Here is a 22232-nt window from a genome sequence, read left to right as displayed (position 1 = left end):
TGTATTTTCAAAAATTTGTGAGTCAGAAGATTAATTTCATATGCTATGCGGCTACATTATCTATAATCATATATAATTTACAACAGAATATAGAAGCTCGAAAATTTATTGTTTAAAAACCTGAATTTATAGATGGCAATTTATATAATTGCTGTTTTGTTGTTAATGATTGAGATTGTGAGCACATTTTGATAAAGAAAACAAAAATAAGTGTAAAAATCTGAACCCCCTACCAGGGCTCCACCCTGAACCTGCTGGGGGCCTTAAGCGGCCCCAGACCCCCTGCCGTAATTTTGCCTACACTTTAATTTGGCCTCAGCTACGCGCCTGTACATGTGCTATTTTGACATATTTGGTGATGTTATGTTTGTGTGATAAATCATAAACTACTTCAATTTTGTTTAAGTTTTTAAGCCTATCTTTGTGACATGGTAAACATTCTTGTAGGTTGATGCGAGCATGCATAATTATCTTCAAATCTTTTAAATATGTTACTACAGAAAAAAATATGGTGTAGACAATTGAAATATCTATCGAATGACACCAAATTTGAGACTTTTTTCCTTTTTTTTTTTTCATTTTGGCGTGCTTGGGCTAAATAGACTATTTTAGTCCATTTAGCCCATGGAACACCACAAGTCATCAAAGAAATCTAGACTTTTTGACCCAGTGGTGTAAAAAGATAGGTTTATAGAACAAAGTAGGAAAATATTCTTTGGCGACAAATCGATTCGTATATGGAAGGTATAAAGGTACCTGAAAATCATCATAAAGTTGATGAATGGGAAGGGTGCACGGTGGACGCCTCCCCCAGGCCCATTTTTTTTTAATATACGAATTTGACAGCCCATTTGAAACGTTTGAAATTTCCGTAGTTCAGTATTTTTGTTTTGAAGAAAACTGTGCCTTGACCCTAAATAAAGCGAATCACAATGGTTGGGAAATAACATTGTCTCTCTAGCATTGGAAATAAAAATCGTAAAAGAATGTTTCCGCAAGAAAATTCGGAAATAAAAAAGCCATTTCATTTAAATGCCGTAATAACCTTAAACTGGGTGTTGTTGCATAGTGCATTTAAATCCTTGTAAGCCTGCCAAATTCTTTGGGAATGAATAAGATTCCTCATTTTAATTGTATATCAGTAAAGAGAACGGGGAATAAATGTGAATATAATACTGTATATTATTTTATCGTATTTTCTTCTCCAAAGGATATCAATTTTATTTATCCAAATCTTTTGTCGTCTGAAGCGCTCCAGAACGAAATATTTTTTAATCATAAAGATAAGCATGGAATCATGATTTTTAGAATGAATTAGTCGTTCGCATCGGCAGCTATGAAAGCATATAAATAATTGTGATTTGTTCAGTCGATATAACTATTATAAAACATCATCAGAGAGAAAAGCAGAACTATTCTAAGAATGGACAACCTCAACGAAAATGAAAGTTTTAGTCGGAAAGTTGTAGAAAAAAATTACGAGAGAGAATATGAAAGGATGAAAAAAGAAGCAGATGACAAGGTAAAGCAGTTAGAAGAAGTGAAAGAACTTTATTCTGTGACAATAGGAAAACAAACTGATAAAATAACATCGCTGAAACATGAAAACAACGAAAAAGAAAAGTTCATCAATGAAATGATGATTAAAGAAAAAATGCTTACAAATGAGCTTGTTTCGCTGACGCAATCAAAAAGGCGTGTAGAAAAAGAAAGTGCAAGCAACAAGGAAAAAGTATGTGAATTGGAAATGGAAATAGAAAATCTAAACAAAGAGATTGAAAGATTAGAGATTAAATGCATCTTTGAGAAAAACCAACAAGAAACAATGGTGAAATTGATAAGAAATGAACTCAGCAGCATGATCAAAGAGGCCACAAGTAGTATTCGTCAAGAAGTAAAGCAAATGCGTGATGAACAAACACAAGGCAATGAAGAAATAAAGCAGGAGCTACAAGATTTGAGAAAACAATTAGCTGATCATACTGAAAGTAAGTCACAACTTCCTGTAAGCAATATACATATAAATGCAACAAAAACTGTTCAGTGTTCGATGAAGGGCAATGGCGGCTCTGTTAATCAACGCTACAAAGAAGCAGTAGCAACCAGCAGAAATAACCAGCGATGCAATTTTGTCAAGAATAGAAAATACATGTATTGATTTTTATGACTTATATTGTGTGTTTGTTTTGGCTGCTTTTCACCATTTATCATGTATGCGATGAGTAATCGGTCAAACCGATCACTGTCTTCTATTAATTACCGTGTACTCAAATAATTATCCGAATACCCAAAATAAGATATGATTTGTTTGTACGAACATTTCCAATTCAATTCGTTGATGTTAATTGTTTAAGTTTCAAATTAAAAAAGTTTTTAATGATAATTGGTTGTTTTAATTATTCAAATATATTTGATTATTATACCGATAGTAAGATAATAGTACGATGCTGAGAAGTTGCTTAAAATATAAACAACGAAATCGTATATAGCACATCACACTGAGGCTTCATTGCTTGTTTTGCACATGGTAGAACCCGATGATAGATTTGGCTTCCTCTTCCGATAATTTTGGTTTTGTTTACAATTGTTTTTTCTTGTTTTGTTTTTGTTTTTGTTTTGTTTTGTTTTTTTTTGTTGATTTTGTGATTGTTTATCATTATGATCATCTTACATAGTTGATTCTAATGCTGCTGATGAGAGGTTATTCCTTGAAACACGTGTACAGAATATCGAAATTTGCAATATATATGATTGGTATTTTTTTAATTTTATAATAATTGGGTCAATGCCATTGCTGGTAGACCTCAGGTCTCCAATGGTATTCTCGAATCCAGTAGTTACACTTGTCGTACCCCGTTGTTGAAACACGTGTACAGCATATCGAAATTTACAACATATATATGATTTATTTATTTGCTTTTTTATCCATTATCATCATATGCATATAATTTAGGTTCCGGCTATAAGTGACGAAGCTCTTTGTACTCAAATATGATAAACTGCAAATTTGTGCGGCTTCCCAGAACATCCTTTAAATATAAAAACAATCGCCGCCAGAATACGAACGTTATTATGGCACTGGTTTTGAGCTGCTCATGTTTAAGATAAAAAAAACTAGTACCAACACATCGAAGATAAAATTAAATTTTCTACTTGAATGTAAAAAGTATGAAAATTATACGCAAACATTATTGAACTTTTTAGAGAAATATTGTTCAAATTTTGCCTTTTTATCACGAGATAAATTCATTTGGTTAATGATAAATGAAAATGAGGAGGTAATCACTTCATACATTTATCTACAAAGGTAAGAAATGATTTAAAACATCCCTGTAATAATCATGCTCCTGTGTAACAATGTCAAAGAAATTTTATTTTCATTTTTTTTGCTTCATCTGTAATTGTACTGTATATGTATTTTAATTATTTGCAATTAAATATATATTTTGTATATATGCCAAAAATGGCCGATGATTGGTTTTAAGTATTCTTTTCTATTCGAGTAAATAGGACGTCGCTACGACCTATCAACCAGTAAACAAGGGAACCAATATTCTAGCAGAAATCAAAGGAATGCAATACAGGAATAAAGTCTAGACAGGGAAAACAGACACGCACACACAATAAAGAACTTGAAAGTACAGAATAACACATACAAAGAAACAAAAGTAAATGAGAAACTCGGACTCCAATAAAAAAAACCTGGGAGTATGGGCCCGGTGCACCGTTATGGTTAGCGTCCTCTAGATCTAGACCTCTAGCAGCCGAGATGTATTTGATATAATGATCTTTGATCCCTGCATGTTTCTTTCCCTCGGATTGCTGTATATCATTATTTTTTTGATGGTTATAATGTAAAATGATGCATTCATTTTAGCGGAAAAAAATCCCGTTCTTCAGCTAAGTAAATGCGTCAACTTAAACTTTGGTTCAAATATCTCATAAATGTAACATATTCTTAAAAATAGCGATGTAGTAACCACATCTACATTGTATTACCTCCAGACATACATGTTTCGTTACGTTTTTACTATACTTGAAACCTATTAAGGAAGTATATCAAATTCAAATCAAACGATTTTCAGATATAAATTTGAATAGAATTATGTTAATAAAGTGCAAAGTTGGCACAGTTGGCTAACAAGTCTCTTACAACAAAGGTGTTCTTCACAATTGAGAAGTTTTATTGAATGCTGAATCAGATGACAAGGCATGTTTTAAAATGCAGTATGCTTGTCATGAATAAAAAATTCATATCATTACCTGTTTGTGCATAAGTGCATCTCTTAAACAATAACGTTTCGAAACTTGCTTTGTAATGCTTTATAACAGCTTCTTATAGGTTATTCATATGTTCATTGTTTTGACTCTAATGCCTCATTAGGTATTTCATATAATTAACGGAAAGACTTTGGTTTATATAATTGGTATTTTATACTAAAGGCACCGACAATTTTATTACCGAGTGGGTGGAGGCCTTGGATTTTTTTTTTTTTTTGAAAAAAAATATTGTTCCAAATTTTGGAAACCAAAATTTTACTTATCCATTGAAAAAGAATTAAAATATTGATTCTTTATTTTCCTCATTACTTCTTTTGAAATAAAATTTTTTGCGCTGGCGCGAAAAAAAATGTCTTAACCAATATCAAATCCTAGTACCCTTCAGAATTAAATGGTCTTTGCCTTAGGTAAGTAAACTTCCAAGTAAAACAATTATGAACATCATGGTTCTGGGGTGAGCAAACAAAAGTAGTCAACCACCAAATTTAGGAGGAGGTGGTAGAAAACCAAGAAAAGCCTTATTCTTTTTCGTCTTGCAAAATATGTAAAACATTAACATTCTCCTCTACCTGATATATCATTGGTTGTTATTTATAAATTACACTTCTTATGCAACTTTACATTTCTGCTCCTGTTATTTTTATATAAATTTAAGTAAATGATCTTTTTTTCCTGTTGTTTATTTTATACAAGTGTACATTTATTGAATTTATTTAAAATATATTTTTAAGTAGCTGTCTTTGTAAAAATCATGCAAAATCTGAAAAATGTAATACATCCCAAAAAAGGCTACATATTTTTATTTTTGTAATTAAGTTGTTTTATGGGTCTGTACTATGAAATGAGTAATTATTCATTCAAATATGCCTGCTCTTAGGAGATAATCAACATTGAAAATCTAATAGGGTATATTGTATTTGAGTGTCATTTACAGAGTTATCTCCCATAATTTTGAAATCTACAGCGCATTCTATATAATTTTTATCTCCTAAGAGCACGGGTTATATGAAAAACCACGTTATTTTCTGTTTACTATGACATTGCAAACAAAATATCAAAAATAAAAATATGTGGGCTTTTTATCCATGAATCACATTTTGCATGATTTCTTAGCTGGAGTGCTACTTAATTTGTTTTTGCATTGAACCAATGCATTTAATAATAAACAGTTATTGTATTTCATTTATTGACACATTTCTATAATGTATTTAACACAAAGTTTTCACGCAATTATCTAAGAACATATACATTATTTTTATAAAAAAGACTGAACTTTTCATCTGTGTTTGAAATTAGAGGAATTCAAACGTATGTGAAACGAATAAAAAAGACGAAACTATATAAAATCTAAAGAACAGTTTTCTAGGACAATATTTAACTACATAAGTGATTAATCAATTTACCAGTCGCTGATTATTGATAACAGTGTTAAATGACTCTCGTAGGTTCATTGTTCTGTAATCATTTGAGAACAGTGTGAAACAAAAGAAGTATCTGTCCTAAAATGTTAAACTCTGTAAATTATTCTGATTTGATTTTCTTTGGCTTGGTGACTTTTTACGAATACCCTTTCAAACTTGTATCATTCACATTACTTCATTCAGCATAGGTTTGTTTTCACATTATGTATATGACGCATTTTCTCTGACGCATTCATTCTCCCCTTGATTCAAACTTCCCTACCTAAATTATGAAGCATAAAAACATGAATAGATTCTAGTTCCCACCTCTATTACCACAGATTGAGACAATAGTATGTGAAGTTCGTGATGTATCTTTTGTTTCATATGAGTAGATTTTCATTGATATTTTAAGTTACTTAAGGAAGGAAACCTAGGGTAAGGGACATAACTCTTGAAATCAGAGATATGTTTGTATCATGTTCAATTTCACCCAAGCCTATTAAGCTTTCATTTGAAACAGAATGAAATCAGTCCATGTTACTTCGATGTTTACATGAGATTGATGTAAAATGGTGAATACAAATATTCCAATGATTTATAAGAGTTGTGTCCCTTACTCTAGGTCTACCTCTTTAAGAACTACTGTTATTGATTGAATGAGGACTTACTGACACACAGAATACAGTTACTAAGTCATGGAAGTAAAAAGGATAAGCTGCCAATTGTTAAAAGTTCATACTCCTCGAACTACAGTCAGATGCTGGATTTTGCTTCATATTTCAATATTTTTTTTTTGTTCTGGGTGCTTCTTATATGGAATTAATATTTGGATTTAGATATACCTGCATATTGTATTCTAATGCTGCTGATGAAAAAATACTTCTCGAAAAAGGTTTACAACATAACAACATTTGCAATATATGTATATAGAAAGGTCTGAAAAATTCAACGATGTTAGAACTTTTGGTCGTTCCCTTCGCGGGACTCGAACTCATACCGCTGTGACATTTATGGCAACACTGCCTGCACAAAGTCCAGCACCTTAGACCACTCAGCCAGCTAGGCTATAAAAATATAGCTTTCGCATTAATACACACACACACACACACACACACACACATATACATTAATGTATTTATACTGTTGTGATAAACTTATTTTTTAAATAGAGGTCCAAGGTTTTTTCAATTCCTCAGCAAGATGTAGAAAAATTACAAACAGAAATCAAACATACTAAGCACAAGGTAACTGTGATGTGAAGAGAATATTTATTTTCAATGCAATGATAGGTTATTCTATTTTTAAAAGGAATAAAGCTTTCAAGAAAAAAAACCTCTTTACTTCACAAATAATATGTTAATTAGTAAAAAAGTACAGTAAAACCTGTCTAAACCGAACCCTGAATTAACCGAAAACCTGTCTAAACCAAACACTGAATTAACCAAAAACCTGCCTACACCAGACAATTCTTGAAGTTCTATTGTGTCAGTTTAAATGCATTTTGAACTTGGATAAACCATACACTGTTCAAAGCAACCAAATTCTACAGTCCAAAAGGTGTTTGGCCATTGTGTCAGTTTAAATGTATTTCGTAGAACATAGTTTGCCTTTCTTTCCAGGATAGCCATGGCATCTACATTTCAAATCAGACATGATAATTCACCAGTGTTCTAGGATTCCACTATCCTGTTTAATTAGGGCAAGTAAAATTTGGGTGTGGGAAAGTTGCTTGTTACATGTATGTTTCACTTTTCATTTGGCAAGTAGAAAAGTGTATTTGATAAGTTTGGAAAGTAGAGTTTTCCCATTGAAACCTTAAAACACTAATACATATATTGATTTGTCATGTTATTATTGGGCATTATAAAATGTCAACATGAATGTAGTTTATAAATTCTATACTTATCTATTCGACATTATTTTCTTAATGAAAACGTACACACTTAAACAAATATACAATAAAAATAAAGAAATTCAATTCCATAGAGATGATTTATACAGAAAAAAACAACATACACTTAAAAATACGGCAGAGAAGATATAGATATGCTTCATTTTATTAAATATGACATAAAATAACGGGTAGATGTAAAAAAAAAAACACTTCATATATACACCATTTTTTAAAAATATATCATATTCCAAATTATGACAGATCAGGAAGATCAGTACCATATCTTAAAGTATTTAAAGTTTATTACAGCAACTAAAATAGTTAACTTCAGGGAAAAAAGTTGGTCTTATCTTGATTGTTTAACTTAAATAGTTTTAAGTGTCAGTCTCTGTAAAAATCAGTAGGTCTAACATCATTTTGAAAGTGTAATTTGACTATTTGCATCATCAGAATCAAGGAAAAAAGACAAGATTTTCCATATCACTTTGGTAAATTGAGTAATAATTACATTGATATACACTGAAAATGAACAAGGGCAGACAACTCTGTCAGAAACTTAATTTTTCAAAAGATTCTATTGAAAAATTTCTGAGCAAATCCAGTGATGCGGAGAACAAATAATGGTCTTTTCAAATAGAGAAAAAGCATCATTGAGTAAATTATATTTTCAGATTGGTGGGGTTTTCATATGCATGTTCTGATTTTTTCCCATTTTGCCTGATTCTTACACAAACTTAAACTTTAAATATTGCCAGAGATTCAAACAGACAAAGATTCAAATACCTATTAAGTAATAAAAAGTTTATACTTCCTTGTCAATATTGTTCATGTAACTTCCTAAGAAAATGGTAATTCAATCCGGGGAAAACCAACTCTATTCCCTTAAGTTAACAATTTTACCCTCTGTAAAATAAAAATTCCAGATGTAGTTAATGTAAAAGATATGGAGCCATATCTTTGACTTCTTTTGTGAGATATTACCTGGAGTCGATTTTGTAACTATGTTACTAGCTGTAATTTCATTGAAATACAATCTTTAGTATTGTGGTAAAGATCGGGGATATAACACACCCCATTACATGTCCATAAGGTTATCATACAGCAGAAGTACCCCCAGTATAAGTAGTACATGTTGCTGCCTATATAATTGCACTATAATCAGTGGAACTTGCACCCAATGTTCGTCAGGAAGTAACAGTCACATTGGGTAAACTGTCTAAGTCAATAGAATCACACAGTCTCGTTAGATAATCAGGTCCATCTGGTATACTGTTTAATGATTTCTGTATATCTGTTGAACTGAAATAAATGAAATCATCCAAAACACCAGAGGCAAGTAAAAGACTAAATCTTCCAAGTTATATTATCTCCCCTTAAAGGTATCAGTGAGTATATTATCTCCCCTTGCTCACTTACTTTTGTTACTTTGTATGTATGATTTTAGTTACTTTATGTTCTTTGTTGTGTATGTCTGTTTTCCATGTCTGGTCTCTGTCCCTGGATTACATTCTTTTGATTACCGCTATAACCTTGGTTCCCTTGATTACTCTTAAAGGTATCAGTCAAACAATAATCTTCTTTCATGAACATCTTTATCTAATATAAGTAGCCAACCTTCATAAATCCATTGAGCAATTTAATTGTAAATACCAGGCATGGTTTTATGAGGGCAACAAACAAAGATGAAATATGTAAAATGATCAGAAGTAAATATAAAGTAAAAAAAAGAATCGGAACAGTAAAATATGGATTGAAAAGTGGCAGAAAATTATGTCTGAAATACATGTTCAGAGTACATTGATGGATTGATAGAAAGATGGACAGGTTCTAGGTGAATTGAACATACCTCCAAAATATGAGTCATCATTATTGGCCTTAACTACCTCAGGAAGTATTTGAAACAGATAAAATCTTAAGATGTTTCTTTAATGAAAAAAGTGTAAAAAATAATATTTGAAAATAATCTGTAAGAATCATATCTGAGAATATCTTAAATGTACTTTAGAAAACCTGATTTCCATGACAAACAGAAAGGGTAAGAATGTGAAATGAAAATTAAATAGAATTTCAACAGTAAATACTGAAAAAAAATAGTAACATTTCATGTAATTGTGGAAAGACATTTCGTCTTTTGCAGCCTTTTAAGCTTATATACATACCTAAATTTCCCCATGGTAGTCAATACTTCTGGAACCAGCTTAAGATTTGAGCTCTCAGTACTGAATGTTAACTTGATATTAACTTTCCTCAATGTTTTTAGTGACCATTTTTCTATCACAATACTACAAAACATCAATGAATATCAACCTGGTTTACTGTATTTTCCTTTAAGTTAAACAAATTTCCATTCTAAACTTATCGTCCACTAATACTTATAAAAAGATTCTTTGAGAAAAATGACATACATTTACATGTATTAGATCTAAAGTGTCTTTGAGAGATTTTGCAGATATACAGAATTGCTTATTACATAAAATATATTTTCAACATGCAACATAAAATCAATCAACTATGGTAAAATGTTTGTTAATTTTTTTCATGTGTTGTTAAATGTCCTTTATGAACTTTGTAACTCTTTGTTTTTGTGCCACATCTTGGATTCTTATGTTGTTAAATGTTTTGATTACTCTTGCATTAGCTTGTAATATGGATTAAGTCATAAAATCTCAACACAGGAACACAAAATCCATTTATAAACAGGCAATCAAAGATTATTAAATATCTATGAATGAATATGGTAGCATGTAATAAAATTATTACTGAATGCTTTTTTTTAATATCAAAGAGGCTAAAATATACAAATGCAATTTCAGGTAGTTGATCAAAATATTAAAAGTTTATGGACAATAGACTTCAAAAACAATGGCATCAGTTTAAGCCAAAGTGAGCTAAATATTTGGTATAAAAGGGTTTAGAAAACACCAAAAAAATTCCTTGCATGATAAAATTCTCTTACTTCAACACAAAAGTTAAACAAGTGCAATATTCGTCCTTTTTATACAGTTCATACTAAAACTTCATGGTTGTAAGGGATGAAATATATAATACTCACAAGTCTTCATAAACTGTTACAAAATATTTGAGACCAATCAAGCTGATTTGTCTGTGTAATTTTCTCACTACTAGCACTATCTGAGACAATCTATGTAGTAACTGAAAACACAACATAATATACAGTGCAGACTTTAAAACTGGTTTAGTTTTGACAAGTTTAAAATACTTTTAAACTGTTATGAAGGACTCTAAAAAGTACCTCTTTAGAGAGGTTTTTCTGAAATTTTAGGATTGAGTTTAAACACGGTATATGGCATGATTATGCAGTTTTATACATAAAAGAAAATGTCTATGTGTTTGTTGATATGTTGACTTGTGAAGAGAGGCCTTGGATATTTTGTTTAAATTTACACCTTGTTTTTTACACAATATTTACGTCTTCAATGATTAGAACAAAAATCACTGCATGTGCAAACTGTTTATATGTCTTTATTCAACACTGAATTGTTCCAGGGGTATAAAAAAGAAAGTTTGCACAACTGATCAAGCAGGCAGTTTTTGCAGAAACTGAACAGGCTTTGAGTGAAGTTAACTTGTTTTCTAATGCTGTAGAGAATAAAACATAAACAATTTAGTGGCCCAGCAGGCAGGTTCTGCTTGACCTTTGACATCCATTAAGAAATTTCTACCCTTCTTGTTGTATTTGTTTTACCAGGAGTTCTGGCTTAAGTCTATAAAGATAACCTTACCTCAGGAAGTGATACACTGTTGTAACTCTGTAACAGCTGAGTTCCATTATTGATTATTTTCAGAGCTAAAGAATGCATCAGTTTCTTCACAGGTTTTGCATTTCCTACAAAGAAAAGCTTAAACTTCAATAAAGTCTCTTTATATGATGTTTGAATGTGCAAGTACATGTAATAGGAGTAGAGCCACATACAAAATTCTTAAAAGGGTAGTACATGTAGAATGATTTACCTGTAGTAAGTTAGTAATTATTAGCAGGTTAGTTGTGACCTATGGCAGATATTTGATACATTTCAGGAGGAGAATATTTTACCAATCAAACAGGCCCTACTTTGTATAATTATTAGTAGGTTGGTTGTGACCTATGGCAGATATTTGATACATTTCAGGAGGAGAATATTTTACCAATCAAACAGGCCCTACTTTGTATAATTATTAGTAGGTTGGTTGTTGACCTATGGCAGATATTTGATACATTTCAGGAGGAGAATATTTTACCAATCAAACAGGCCCTACTTTGTATAATTATTAGTAGGTTGGTTGTGACCTATGGCAGATATTTGATACATTTCAGGAGGAGAATATTTTACCAATCAAACAGGCCCTACTTTGTACTAAACGACACACTGAGCCAGATCTTTATTGTGCCAGCTAAAAGAAACAAAAAAAACCCCAAAAAAACCATGTAATCAAGTCACCACATAGGAGATGCATTATTCTGACCCGGAGCCAACCAACAGTGACTCTACCCCAACTAATGCATGCTTGGCAGAGAAGCAGCAACCTCCAATCATTAAGTTTTTGATCTGACTCGGCAAACAAAGTCAAAAGATAAGGCCCCATATTTACTACATAAATCAGATCTTAATTTTTGTAATAAAAAATCTGTTCATAACACAGCCTTACCATTCAAAAGTGACCGTACATGTGCAGAGGCTATCTTGATCTCAGAGTTGTCTGCCCCTTTCTGTTTGTTTATAGATAACCTCATCATATCATCATCAAAAAGAAAGGTTATAAAGTCATCTTCATCATTCTCAATGTGCCATTCCAATAATCTGTAGAGTCAATATACAAACTGATACTGTAAAACCTGTCAAACCCACCCCACCAGGAGGTAGACCTAGGGAAAAGTATGTAACTCTTGATATCAGTGACAAGTCTGTTTCACATTCAAACTCACCAAAGTCTATCAAGCTTTCATTTGAAGCAGAATAAAATCAGTCCAAGTTACTTTGATGCTTAGATGAGATTGGTGTAAAATTCTGAATAAAAACGTTCGAATGACTTGTAAGAGTTGTGTCCCTTACTCCAGGTCTACCTCCTTAACATTGGTTTGGTTTTGACAAGTCTTCTGTTTATCAATGTTAAAAATACATTTAAAATGATAAAAAAAGCACTTAAATAAACGTCTGGTTTAGACAAGTTTTTAGATTATTCAACATTTGGTTTAGACAGGTTTTCCTGTACAAAGAGTAATCAAGGGAACCAAGGTTATAGCAGTAATCAAAAGAAAGCAATCCAGGGACAAAGACCAGACATGGAAAACAGACATACACAACAAAGAACATAAAGTAACTAAAATCATACATACAAAGTAACAAAAGCAAATGAGCAACTCGGACTCCACTAAAAACTGGGAGCATGGACCAGGTGCACTGGTAGGGTAAGCGTCCTCTGTTTTTCTAGAAACACCCACAGAGTTGCTCAAATAAAGTCAAGTCCGGGGTACACGAACGAGGAAAGGAAAACCATGACCCGTTGAAAAAAATCAGTTTTCATGGTACAGATGGACACAAAATGATGCAACTTACTGCATTCTAAGTGCTATTAAAATCATAAAAAAACATAGGACTACTTTGAACTGTCCTATGATTAAGTAGATTTTTGATAAAATTGACTAGATTTTAACAGCTGCAGCAAAATAATTATTTCCTTTTAATGGAGAAATATAAATCGTTTAATAGAAGAAAAACTACTTACGATGTCTGCATCTTTAACTGATCTTTTAACTGTTTAATTTCAATGTTTAAAGCATAACTATCTTCCATGGGTAATTCTGCTTTTAGAGCAAGTCTTTCACTTTCTATTTCTTCCTTTTCTTTGAGAAGATCATTCCTCTTTCTTCAATCATATAAAAAAATAGATATGTAAATTTACATCATCGTTATTTCTACAACATGACCTTAGCACTAACTTTAAATCAAACACATTATGAAGCCAACAAAAAGGTGGAAATCAGCAAAATATGAATTTAACATAAACAGAACAGTAAAATCAAGATATGAGAAATCAGAATTTTATTTTAAAGCGGAAAAAAATCATGTTTAATATAAGATATAAAGTAAATAGTTAACATAGCTACTATATAAAAGACAAGACCTTCTACACATATTACTGGTGCAGCAGCTTTTTTTTGTGAAACATACATGTATGTATTTCTTCAATCATTGATGCCTAAAATTTCCCATCCAAATAAATTCTGTATAACTAAGTTATCATCCTCAAAAAAAGCTTTGATCATACTGATGTGTACATAAGATTCCTCTGAATTTAGGCTGAAAATGGCATTACCTTCAACCTCTCTTTACAGTACAAATCAGTTATGACTATAAATTCAAAATTATGTAATTCTGCAAAATTCATGCAATACCTTTCAAGTTCAATATTAGAAGCCTTTAGTTTTTCCAGTTCTGAAAAAAGAAAACCGATGTTTGTATAAAATAAAACAGTTTACAAAGTTGTTATAATATTAAGAATGCCAATTTCAAGGAGAAATGCTTACTATAAAATCAAATCTGACTGCAGGTAATAAAAATAACTACAGTGGCTCACAAGGCCTTGCGTTATTCATCAGAGACCACAAAAAGTTGTTTTGCCCTGTCAGTCATGTGACTGGCTGGTTAGATTGTCCAGTCAGTCCCACTCATTTTCGTAAATTAACTATTAGCGAATTAAAATTCTTTAATGACTTTATGGTATGCCAAGTTGCTTTTCATTTTGTTGATCGTCTGAACATAGCTGAAATATTGCAGCTCGGATGTTAAACCCCAACAATCAATCAATCAATCATTTTGTTGTACTGACTTGGTTGTGAAGTTTTTTTCTCAATCTGTTTTCAGAAATGGTTATTAATACAAGTTTATTTATTTCCGATTTTGCATGTGATTAGTTTAGTAACTTTAGTTTATATCAATATAATTATCTGATTATCTGAATAATTTTATTTTATCATCATCATTCTTCAACAGCATATTTTCAATCCATGAAAAGTTTTCTGTTTCAGTCTGCTCAAAGTCAAACTCTTCACCACTGCCCATTTCCCCATTTGCTGCTATTAAATCGTAGCTCTTGATTTTTTTCTGTTTTTGGGATCTAACGTTAAAATCACCAAAAAAAAAATAAAATAGTTTGAGCTACATTTTGCAGCTATTTCTCCATTATCATCATCATCTTTTATAGGTGTTGTATTATTAGTCTGAACATATGATAGTTGCTTGGCCGTGTGCCAGAAACAGCACTGGTAAAGTCTTGAATCGGCCACATTAGCACGATGTCAACAATCAGGTACCCGATGTTAAACCGAAAATGGAATTACGCAAACCAGTCAACATCTAATAACCAAACAAATAATCAAACCAACAGAGTACGGTGATGGCCATTTTTAACGGGCGGTCCTCGGCCTGTCACTCGTGATAAAAACATCGGACAACCCCGTTTTTTAAGGGTCTCTTAGTTTTTGGGATAAAACCTGAAATAAGTGGCTTGACTCCTATGTTCTGTAAATAGATGTGGTCATGTTGTCGCAGGATCAGTAAAATCAAAAGATACCCATAGAAAGCTAGTGACCAAACTTGGTAATAATCCACAGAGGGGTTGCCAAGGAGATATTTGAGATAATGACAATGGACACAACATGAAGTCACAAGAGATGTAGTGATAAGTATATCCCCATTAATTCAAGTTCCATGAAGTTGATATGAGACAGCCACTAAAGTCATTTACAACATATGCCCCATCAATATAAAGCCAAATACCAAATTTGAAATTAATCTGTCTAACTGCAGCTAAGTTAACTGGGAAGAGAAAGCAGGAGAGACCTTGTGTCACCTGGAGGAGAACAGTTCTGTCAGAGCTGCAGGAAATTGGATACACCTTGGGAAATGTGTGAAGAACAGATTGAAATGGAGGAAACTTGATGTCACCTTATGTCCAACTAGTAATGAAGGGTATGGATGAAGTGAAGTGATAAGCTCATATTGCCCTTTGAACAAAGTGAGCTTAAGGAGATAGACCTAAGGTTAGGGATATAACTCTTAAAATCATTGAAATGTTTGTATTCAGCATTTTACATCAATCTCATGTAAGCATCAGAGTAACTTGGATTTATTTCATTTTGTTTCAAGTGAAAGCTTGTTAGGGTTTGGTGAAATTGAATATGATACAAACATATCCCTGATTTCAAGAGTTATGTCCCTTACCCTATGTCTACCACATTAAAATTCAAAGTAACCAAGCTTTTACTGACTATGAACCACCATAAGAATACACATGAATTTCATTCACCTGTTTTTTTCTGTCCTATTTCTGTTGTTGATGAGTTCCAGAATTCTATATCACCTTCTGTTGGTAGAGGTTTTTCTTCAACCTCAAGTAACAAGCTTTCCAAGTTATTGGCAGCTAAAAAATTAAATATTTAATAAATTCCTACATTTATCAAAATTATGTATAATATAATATAAGGGCTATTCCAGAGAAAAATGTCCCATGAAGCAGAACACAGTTGATGTGTTGGTTTGGGGGTGGGGGCATATAATATTTCTTATAAGACAAATGTATTGCATTTTTATTTTAATGCATTGGTGGTATCCGTAAATATTATGTGCATTCTGCCCCCAAGACACACTTTTTATGGAATAGACCTAATATAATAGTCTTATCCTTTGCTTTACTTCTGTTTTGTAGATTTTTGTCTAGATCATAACAGAAATGCATTAAAAAACTAATCATATATATTAGAAGAAGCACAATGCTGACAGACATGGTGTGTTATAATGTTCTACACGTATCGAGGATACGTTTGCTTTATGTACAAACTTAAACATTACAATCTTCAACCATGGTATACAGGAGTAGAAATAAAAAAAAATATGTCCAACTGGTCAGGTAGGCAAGTTCTGTCAAAACTCAACTGCCCCTGAATGAAATTGTCTTGCTCTTATGATATGTTACACCAAAAAAAACATCCAACATAATGGCCCAACTTGACAGCCCTTTATGAAATATGCTTGCTGCAGGCCAGCAGGTACCATAGTATAGGGTTACATTTTGACCTAACACAATATCCCAGTAATACACACCATTAGTCAAGTGAGGTAATTCTTGTTGTATATCATCACTGGCCTGTACTATCTGGTTAACCTCTTCACTCAACCTCTCATGTTTGTCCTAGAGGCAATAAATGTAAGATATAGAACTCAAATTAAAAATTCTTTTTGAAGAAAAAAAATGTTGCTACAAACATAATTTACATGTGTAATTTCATCCACTCTTCTAAAAAAATCTATAAAAAAAAGTTAATTTAATTAGATGCAGTCAGACATATCGTTACAAGTGGGCACATGGGCACAAAAAAAAGATTAAGTACAAAAGTAAAATGTGTTAAATCAAAATGATGGTGAAATATGATTTACTACATATGGTGACTAAAAATCCTACAAAATTTAAACAAATCTATTAAGTGTTTCTAAGGAGTTGCATTCCTAAAGTCAAAAGAGATGAACAGATACACAGACACCAGTATTCCTATGTCTCTTTCTGTGTAGCCGTTGGTAACAAAAAAAAAAAAAAACTACAACTAAACTGAACAGTGATGATTTTATAAGGTCTACAAACAAAGCAGAAATTGGCAAAATCTAAAGTAAATATACAGTAAAAAAAAAGAATTATAACTGTAAAATCAGGATTTGAAATAGCAGAATTCTGCTAAAAAGTGGAAAAAAATCATCCCTGACTGAAGAATAGTAAAGAAAGCATTTTGGTAAAGCTTGACAATTTAAACCAATCACTGAAAAAAAAAACAACAATCACATGGCTTAACACTTTCAGAAGTCCATTTATAAATATATGTTTAACCTGAATAAACTGAACATCTGTCAAAAACAAACAAATATTACAGTTCAAAGATGTTTGATTTAGACAGATTTCACTTATTTAATTGCCTGATTAAAATACTGTGAAAGTATTAATGTTCGTGGGGTATCCATTTTTACGGTTTTCGTGGGTAGGCTAAACCATGAAATTTGGTTCCAAACAAAAAGGAAATCTGCATTGATGTGTATACCGAAAACCTCAAAACCATGAATTCAAGAATCAACAAACTTGTGTTTCTTCCCTAATCCAGGAAAATTGGTATCCATGAATTAAGGTACTTTCACAGTACAAACATTTAATTATAATGATCAGGGATGATTTACAAAGTTATCAAACAAATCGGGAATTGGTAAAATTGGATATAAACATTTAAAAAAATAGAGAATCATAATGGTAAAATCTGGATTTAAATTAGCGGAATTTCTCTAAAAAGGGGGAAAAATCAACACTGAATGATTATGATTGTTACATCACTTGAACTAGTTTTACCTTAATTATACCATGGAATTTCTCATGACATTCTGCTTTCATTTCTTTCCATTTTCTGTCTACCAATTTTGTACAGCATTTTGTCAAAATCTTTAATCTTTCCCTTATTTCTTCTCTCTGCAACAATAAATAAAATCATAATGAATTGATGACAATTTTCATAAAATTTCTTTATTTACGGTAAATAATACTTCATTAAAAATTGGTGTAAATTGTTCCGTAGGTTTTGAAATTGTTTGATCGCACACAAACTAAGATCAATATTTCAAATATTTATAAATTTTACTCATACAAACCATTTTGTTTTTGTAAATGACTATTTTTGTCATCAGTCCTATGAGTTACCAGATTTGAAATACATGTAAGTACAGTCCAAACTGTTTTGCTTGTTCCTTGACAGAAATAGCCCTTTGTATTTTTTTTTTTACAATTTTTCCTATAAATGACAGTAATGAATAACAAAATTTAGCTAAAATATATGCATCAAATAGCTTACAAAGTAAATATACAATACATATTCAGTGTCCTAGCATATCGAAAATATGGGAATGAAGCTAAGAAACGGGCGTTTCGTGAGGCTTTGCCGAGCGATTTACCCCAGTTTCGCACTGAGTAACCAATATTTCTGATATGCCAGGACACTGGTTTTGTATAATGTTTATCCTGGAAATTACAAAAGAATATTGGTTTTAGTCTATTCTATGTAAAATCGCCTTTTTACATGGTTTACAAAAAGTATGCAGTGCGAAGTAATATCTCAGTGACAGTATGAGTGTGCAAATCCATGCGAGTCTGCCATTTCATGTTTTAATAATTAATTCGGGAGAAAATGCTTTCTGTATTTGTAACCTAAATATTTTCATGAATGTAAATGACTTAAAAAGTATTTTAAAAAATAATTTCTTTGTAAATTTATGCTGAAAAATGATCTTGTACAACACAGTGATTGTGGGGCTGAGTTATTCCTTTTTTGCTTTGCCGGCGATGCACATTTCTGAAGAAATTGTTGCCAATGGGCGATGAACTTTATATCATGAAAATCACATATCACAATAATATAAATGAAAAAGGTAACTGTTTTACACCTGGATAAAATGTCAACAAGTCTTGTCAAACGCTTTTACTGTATTACTACTTCACAAAACGAGTCATTTATGCATGGAATTTGGCGGTGGATGCATGTAAACATTAAGATTCTGGATGTTCAACGACAGCGACTAGTCCATGTTAAATTGCGATGCAGGCTCTGTTTCACTGTTGGAAGACATTTGTGAATGACAACCAGTCATCTGCAGCGGAATGCGGAATGAGAGGGATAGACCAGAATAGCCACAGGGTTACAAAATAGCACAAAAAATACTCAGACACCATTTATTTATACATCGGTCGTCACATTAAAACAAGTCATGATTTCAATATTCAAACTATTTATTTCCAATGACGAGAAATATTACATACAGAAAATGTACAAAATGTATGACAGATATTCTCAGCGACATCGAGACGGAGGTGGCCATATTGTTTACAGTTTCCAAGGCAAAAAGTAATTCCCACGTTATTCTAAAAATAACTGCTCAATATCGATTTACAATATTGGACATGCAATATTGGCAGAAAATGCGTCCTTTGCAGGAAAAAAACATATACGTTTCTTGTTACCCAGGCAAGAAATCCCAAAACAGTAGGCTTGGAAATCAATTTTTTAATAACGTCACTTTAAACAAGTTAAGCCAAATCTACTCAGATTTTTCCCGACAATGAATACATTCTTTAAATTATGATCATAATTCACTAGTAGAGATAACTGGGCTTACTCCTATTCTTGTGAAATGCTGCTTGAAGCAGTAATAAAACTAACTATGATTGGAACCTATTATAATCTATTTCCAGAATTATAGAACAAACTTAGCACAGGAAAAGATCTTTCCCAAAATTTAAATCAGAATATTTCCAAGTTAGCACTGGTTGGGTAATATGAAACATACATATTTTTTGGCCTAAAAAATTTAAAATCTAAATATTTTCTTACCTCTTCAGATGAACCTGTTATAGCTACAGCATACACAGGAGGAAAATCACTCAATATCTTAGCACTCATTTCTTCTGTCTGATGCTTCAAACTAAAGGTAAAGTTCATAAACGTCTTTCATTTCTTTTAATTCATACAGATACAAATTTTCATTAATCTTACATGATACAAAACTATATAACATTTTTTTTATTTGGCAAATAATAAATGGAAGTGAATACAAGTCTTGATCAAAAGTTTTGTAAAAAATATTGATATTCTGAATGAATGTTCCTGGCTTAACTTCGTTCACCACTTACAGCCATTCTTTTAAAAATATTTACTTTTCAGAGCAGTTCAATTAGCTCACAAAATTCCCTTATCAGAGATCCTTATTACCTAAAACATACCTTGTAAGCTTGTCTTTAACACCTTCGATCAATGAACTGTAAACTTCTACAAACGGCTGGTGCACATATCTAGCTTCTAACTTGCCACTAAGAGTTTCTTTATCAACTTTCTAGAAATAAAATTTAGACAGAAACAGGAAGGTCAGTGCCTTGTGATGCTAGTTATACTCCCATTTGTTCCATACAGTGAAAAATGGCAAAGTCCCACAAATCAAGAAAGTGATACCAGAAAGCAACCAGAATTGTTAACTACATATACCCAAACTATATAAAGTCACATACAAAATTTGAAATCCACTGAGAGCCCAGATAGTATTGATGAATTTGGACACATGGATGGACAGGATTTTTCGGTTTACCATCCACTTGTTGATTTAGGGTAAAATTTCAGCAATAAAAAGATGTTGACATCTCATAATCATGTTGTGTCTTGGACATACTAAGAAACAAAAGTAAATGTCTGTATTATTTGGGTTTCTTGTATGCATGATCCCAAAATTTTTTCTCTCAAATATACAGACACGGTTTTACGGAGCCAACCAAAAAAACAGAAATTATTGAAATTGGAAGTAAACATACATTAAAAAAAATAAACTTTAAAGCAAACTCAGAATTTAAAAAGAAAAGAAAACCGAAAGAAAACTATGTCGGAGTATATAAAACAGTAATGTAATTTCAATGCTTTGTAATAAAACAAGTTTATTATGGCAGATTAAAATTTAAGAGGCTTAACTTCCTGAAAATGCTGAGAAAATATCTTACAGTACATTTTATGGCCAATTATCAAATTACAACCTTTCATTTGAATGGGCAGCTCAACAACTGATGAAGATTTTAAGAACTTTCTCATAATGAGAGACAAAAAAACTAACAACAACTCATGTCAAAACCAACTAAATATTTGATTGATCAAATTCACCTTGAATTTCTAAAAGCCACAATTTAAAAGAAATTCTCATCTGTCAAAGATGGATATCTCACCTTGAGAGAAGCAATGCTCCTTCTTGAGTTGACCAGCTTACCCTCAGAAGATAACCATAATGGAACAGGTATCTGCAGTCTCTTGTAGAAGGAATCTACAGTCATAGGTCCTTCTGTATCATTTAGCTGGAAAGAAAGATAAACATGAATTCTTGCGCATCCAAAAATGATTGATTGATTACGGTTAAACATCCTGTGATAGATATTTCATGCATTTCAGGACAAGAAAGAATGACCAATTGAACAGACCCTGCTTTGAACTAGTCCCACACCCTAAGCCTAATCTTTTTTGAGCTAGCTCACAGAAGCACCACCTCATCTGGACACAATTCTCACTACGTGCTATCTAGTCGATATTCTATCCCCTTAAATATTGTCAGCTTGGTGGAGAAGCAGTGACTATAAACTTCAGTCTTCGGTGTGACTCCATCAGGGATCAAACTTACAACCTCCCACACTCAAGGTGAGCATGCTTCCCGAAGACAACTTAGATGGTTAATCCATTAATAATAGAATCTTCATAAAAATGTTCACATACTCAATGCCCTAAAATTTTCACTAGGCAAACTAAAACTTAAAACATACCATCGATTGTTTTAAGAATTCCTCCACATTGCAGTCGATAGTAGACCTAGATTCACAGCTACTCCCAGTAATATCTGGTTGAAACCCACTAGCAATAGAGCTACTTGTCAACATGTCCATTGGAAGTTGTTCATCAGTTATGCCAGTAATTGCATTGGTACTGTTAGAAGGTAAATCTGAAATAAACATTCAAATATTATTCAGTCATTTTTCTGTTAAATTTTCCATGATCTAGAGGATCTGAGAAATACCATCTTGGCAGTCTGTATTGATTCAAAGCAATTTCT

General features: G+C 32.1%; 1 protein-coding gene across 2 annotated transcripts in view; it reads right to left on the bottom strand.

The window, feature by feature from the left end:
• Positions 1-6935: 6935 nt before the first annotated feature.
• Positions 6936-22232, bottom strand: part of LOC148626121 (uncharacterized) — a 28715-nt gene continuing 13418 nt past the window's right edge. For both annotated transcript variants that reach the window (XM_088569818.1, XM_088569819.1), the window contains exons 11-24: positions 21946-22121; positions 21361-21486; positions 20380-20489; positions 19991-20081; positions 17962-18078; positions 16680-16767; positions 15886-15999; positions 13973-14012; positions 13303-13443; positions 12226-12377; positions 11322-11425; positions 10631-10731; positions 9738-9860; positions 6936-8877 (exon numbers count right to left, since the gene is read on the bottom strand). In XM_088569818.1, coding sequence (XP_088425944.1) covers positions 8763-8877; positions 9738-9860; positions 10631-10731; positions 11322-11425; positions 12226-12377; positions 13303-13443; positions 13973-14012; positions 15886-15999; positions 16680-16767; positions 17962-18078; positions 19991-20081; positions 20380-20489; positions 21361-21486; positions 21946-22121 — 1598 coding nt within the window. In that variant the 3' untranslated portion in view covers positions 6936-8762. The remainder of the gene's footprint in view (positions 8878-9737; positions 9861-10630; positions 10732-11321; positions 11426-12225; positions 12378-13302; positions 13444-13972; positions 14013-15885; positions 16000-16679; positions 16768-17961; positions 18079-19990; positions 20082-20379; positions 20490-21360; positions 21487-21945; positions 22122-22232) is intronic.

The sequence above is a fragment of the Perna viridis genome, chromosome 2 (assembly GCF_037379345.1).
Source record: "Perna viridis isolate PV_CMFRI_1.1 ecotype Kerala chromosome 2, ASM3737934v1, whole genome shotgun sequence".
In the NCBI taxonomy this organism is placed as follows: domain Eukaryota; kingdom Metazoa; phylum Mollusca; class Bivalvia; order Mytilida; family Mytilidae; genus Perna; species Perna viridis.
This window is presented reverse-complemented; position numbering and strand designations above follow the sequence as displayed.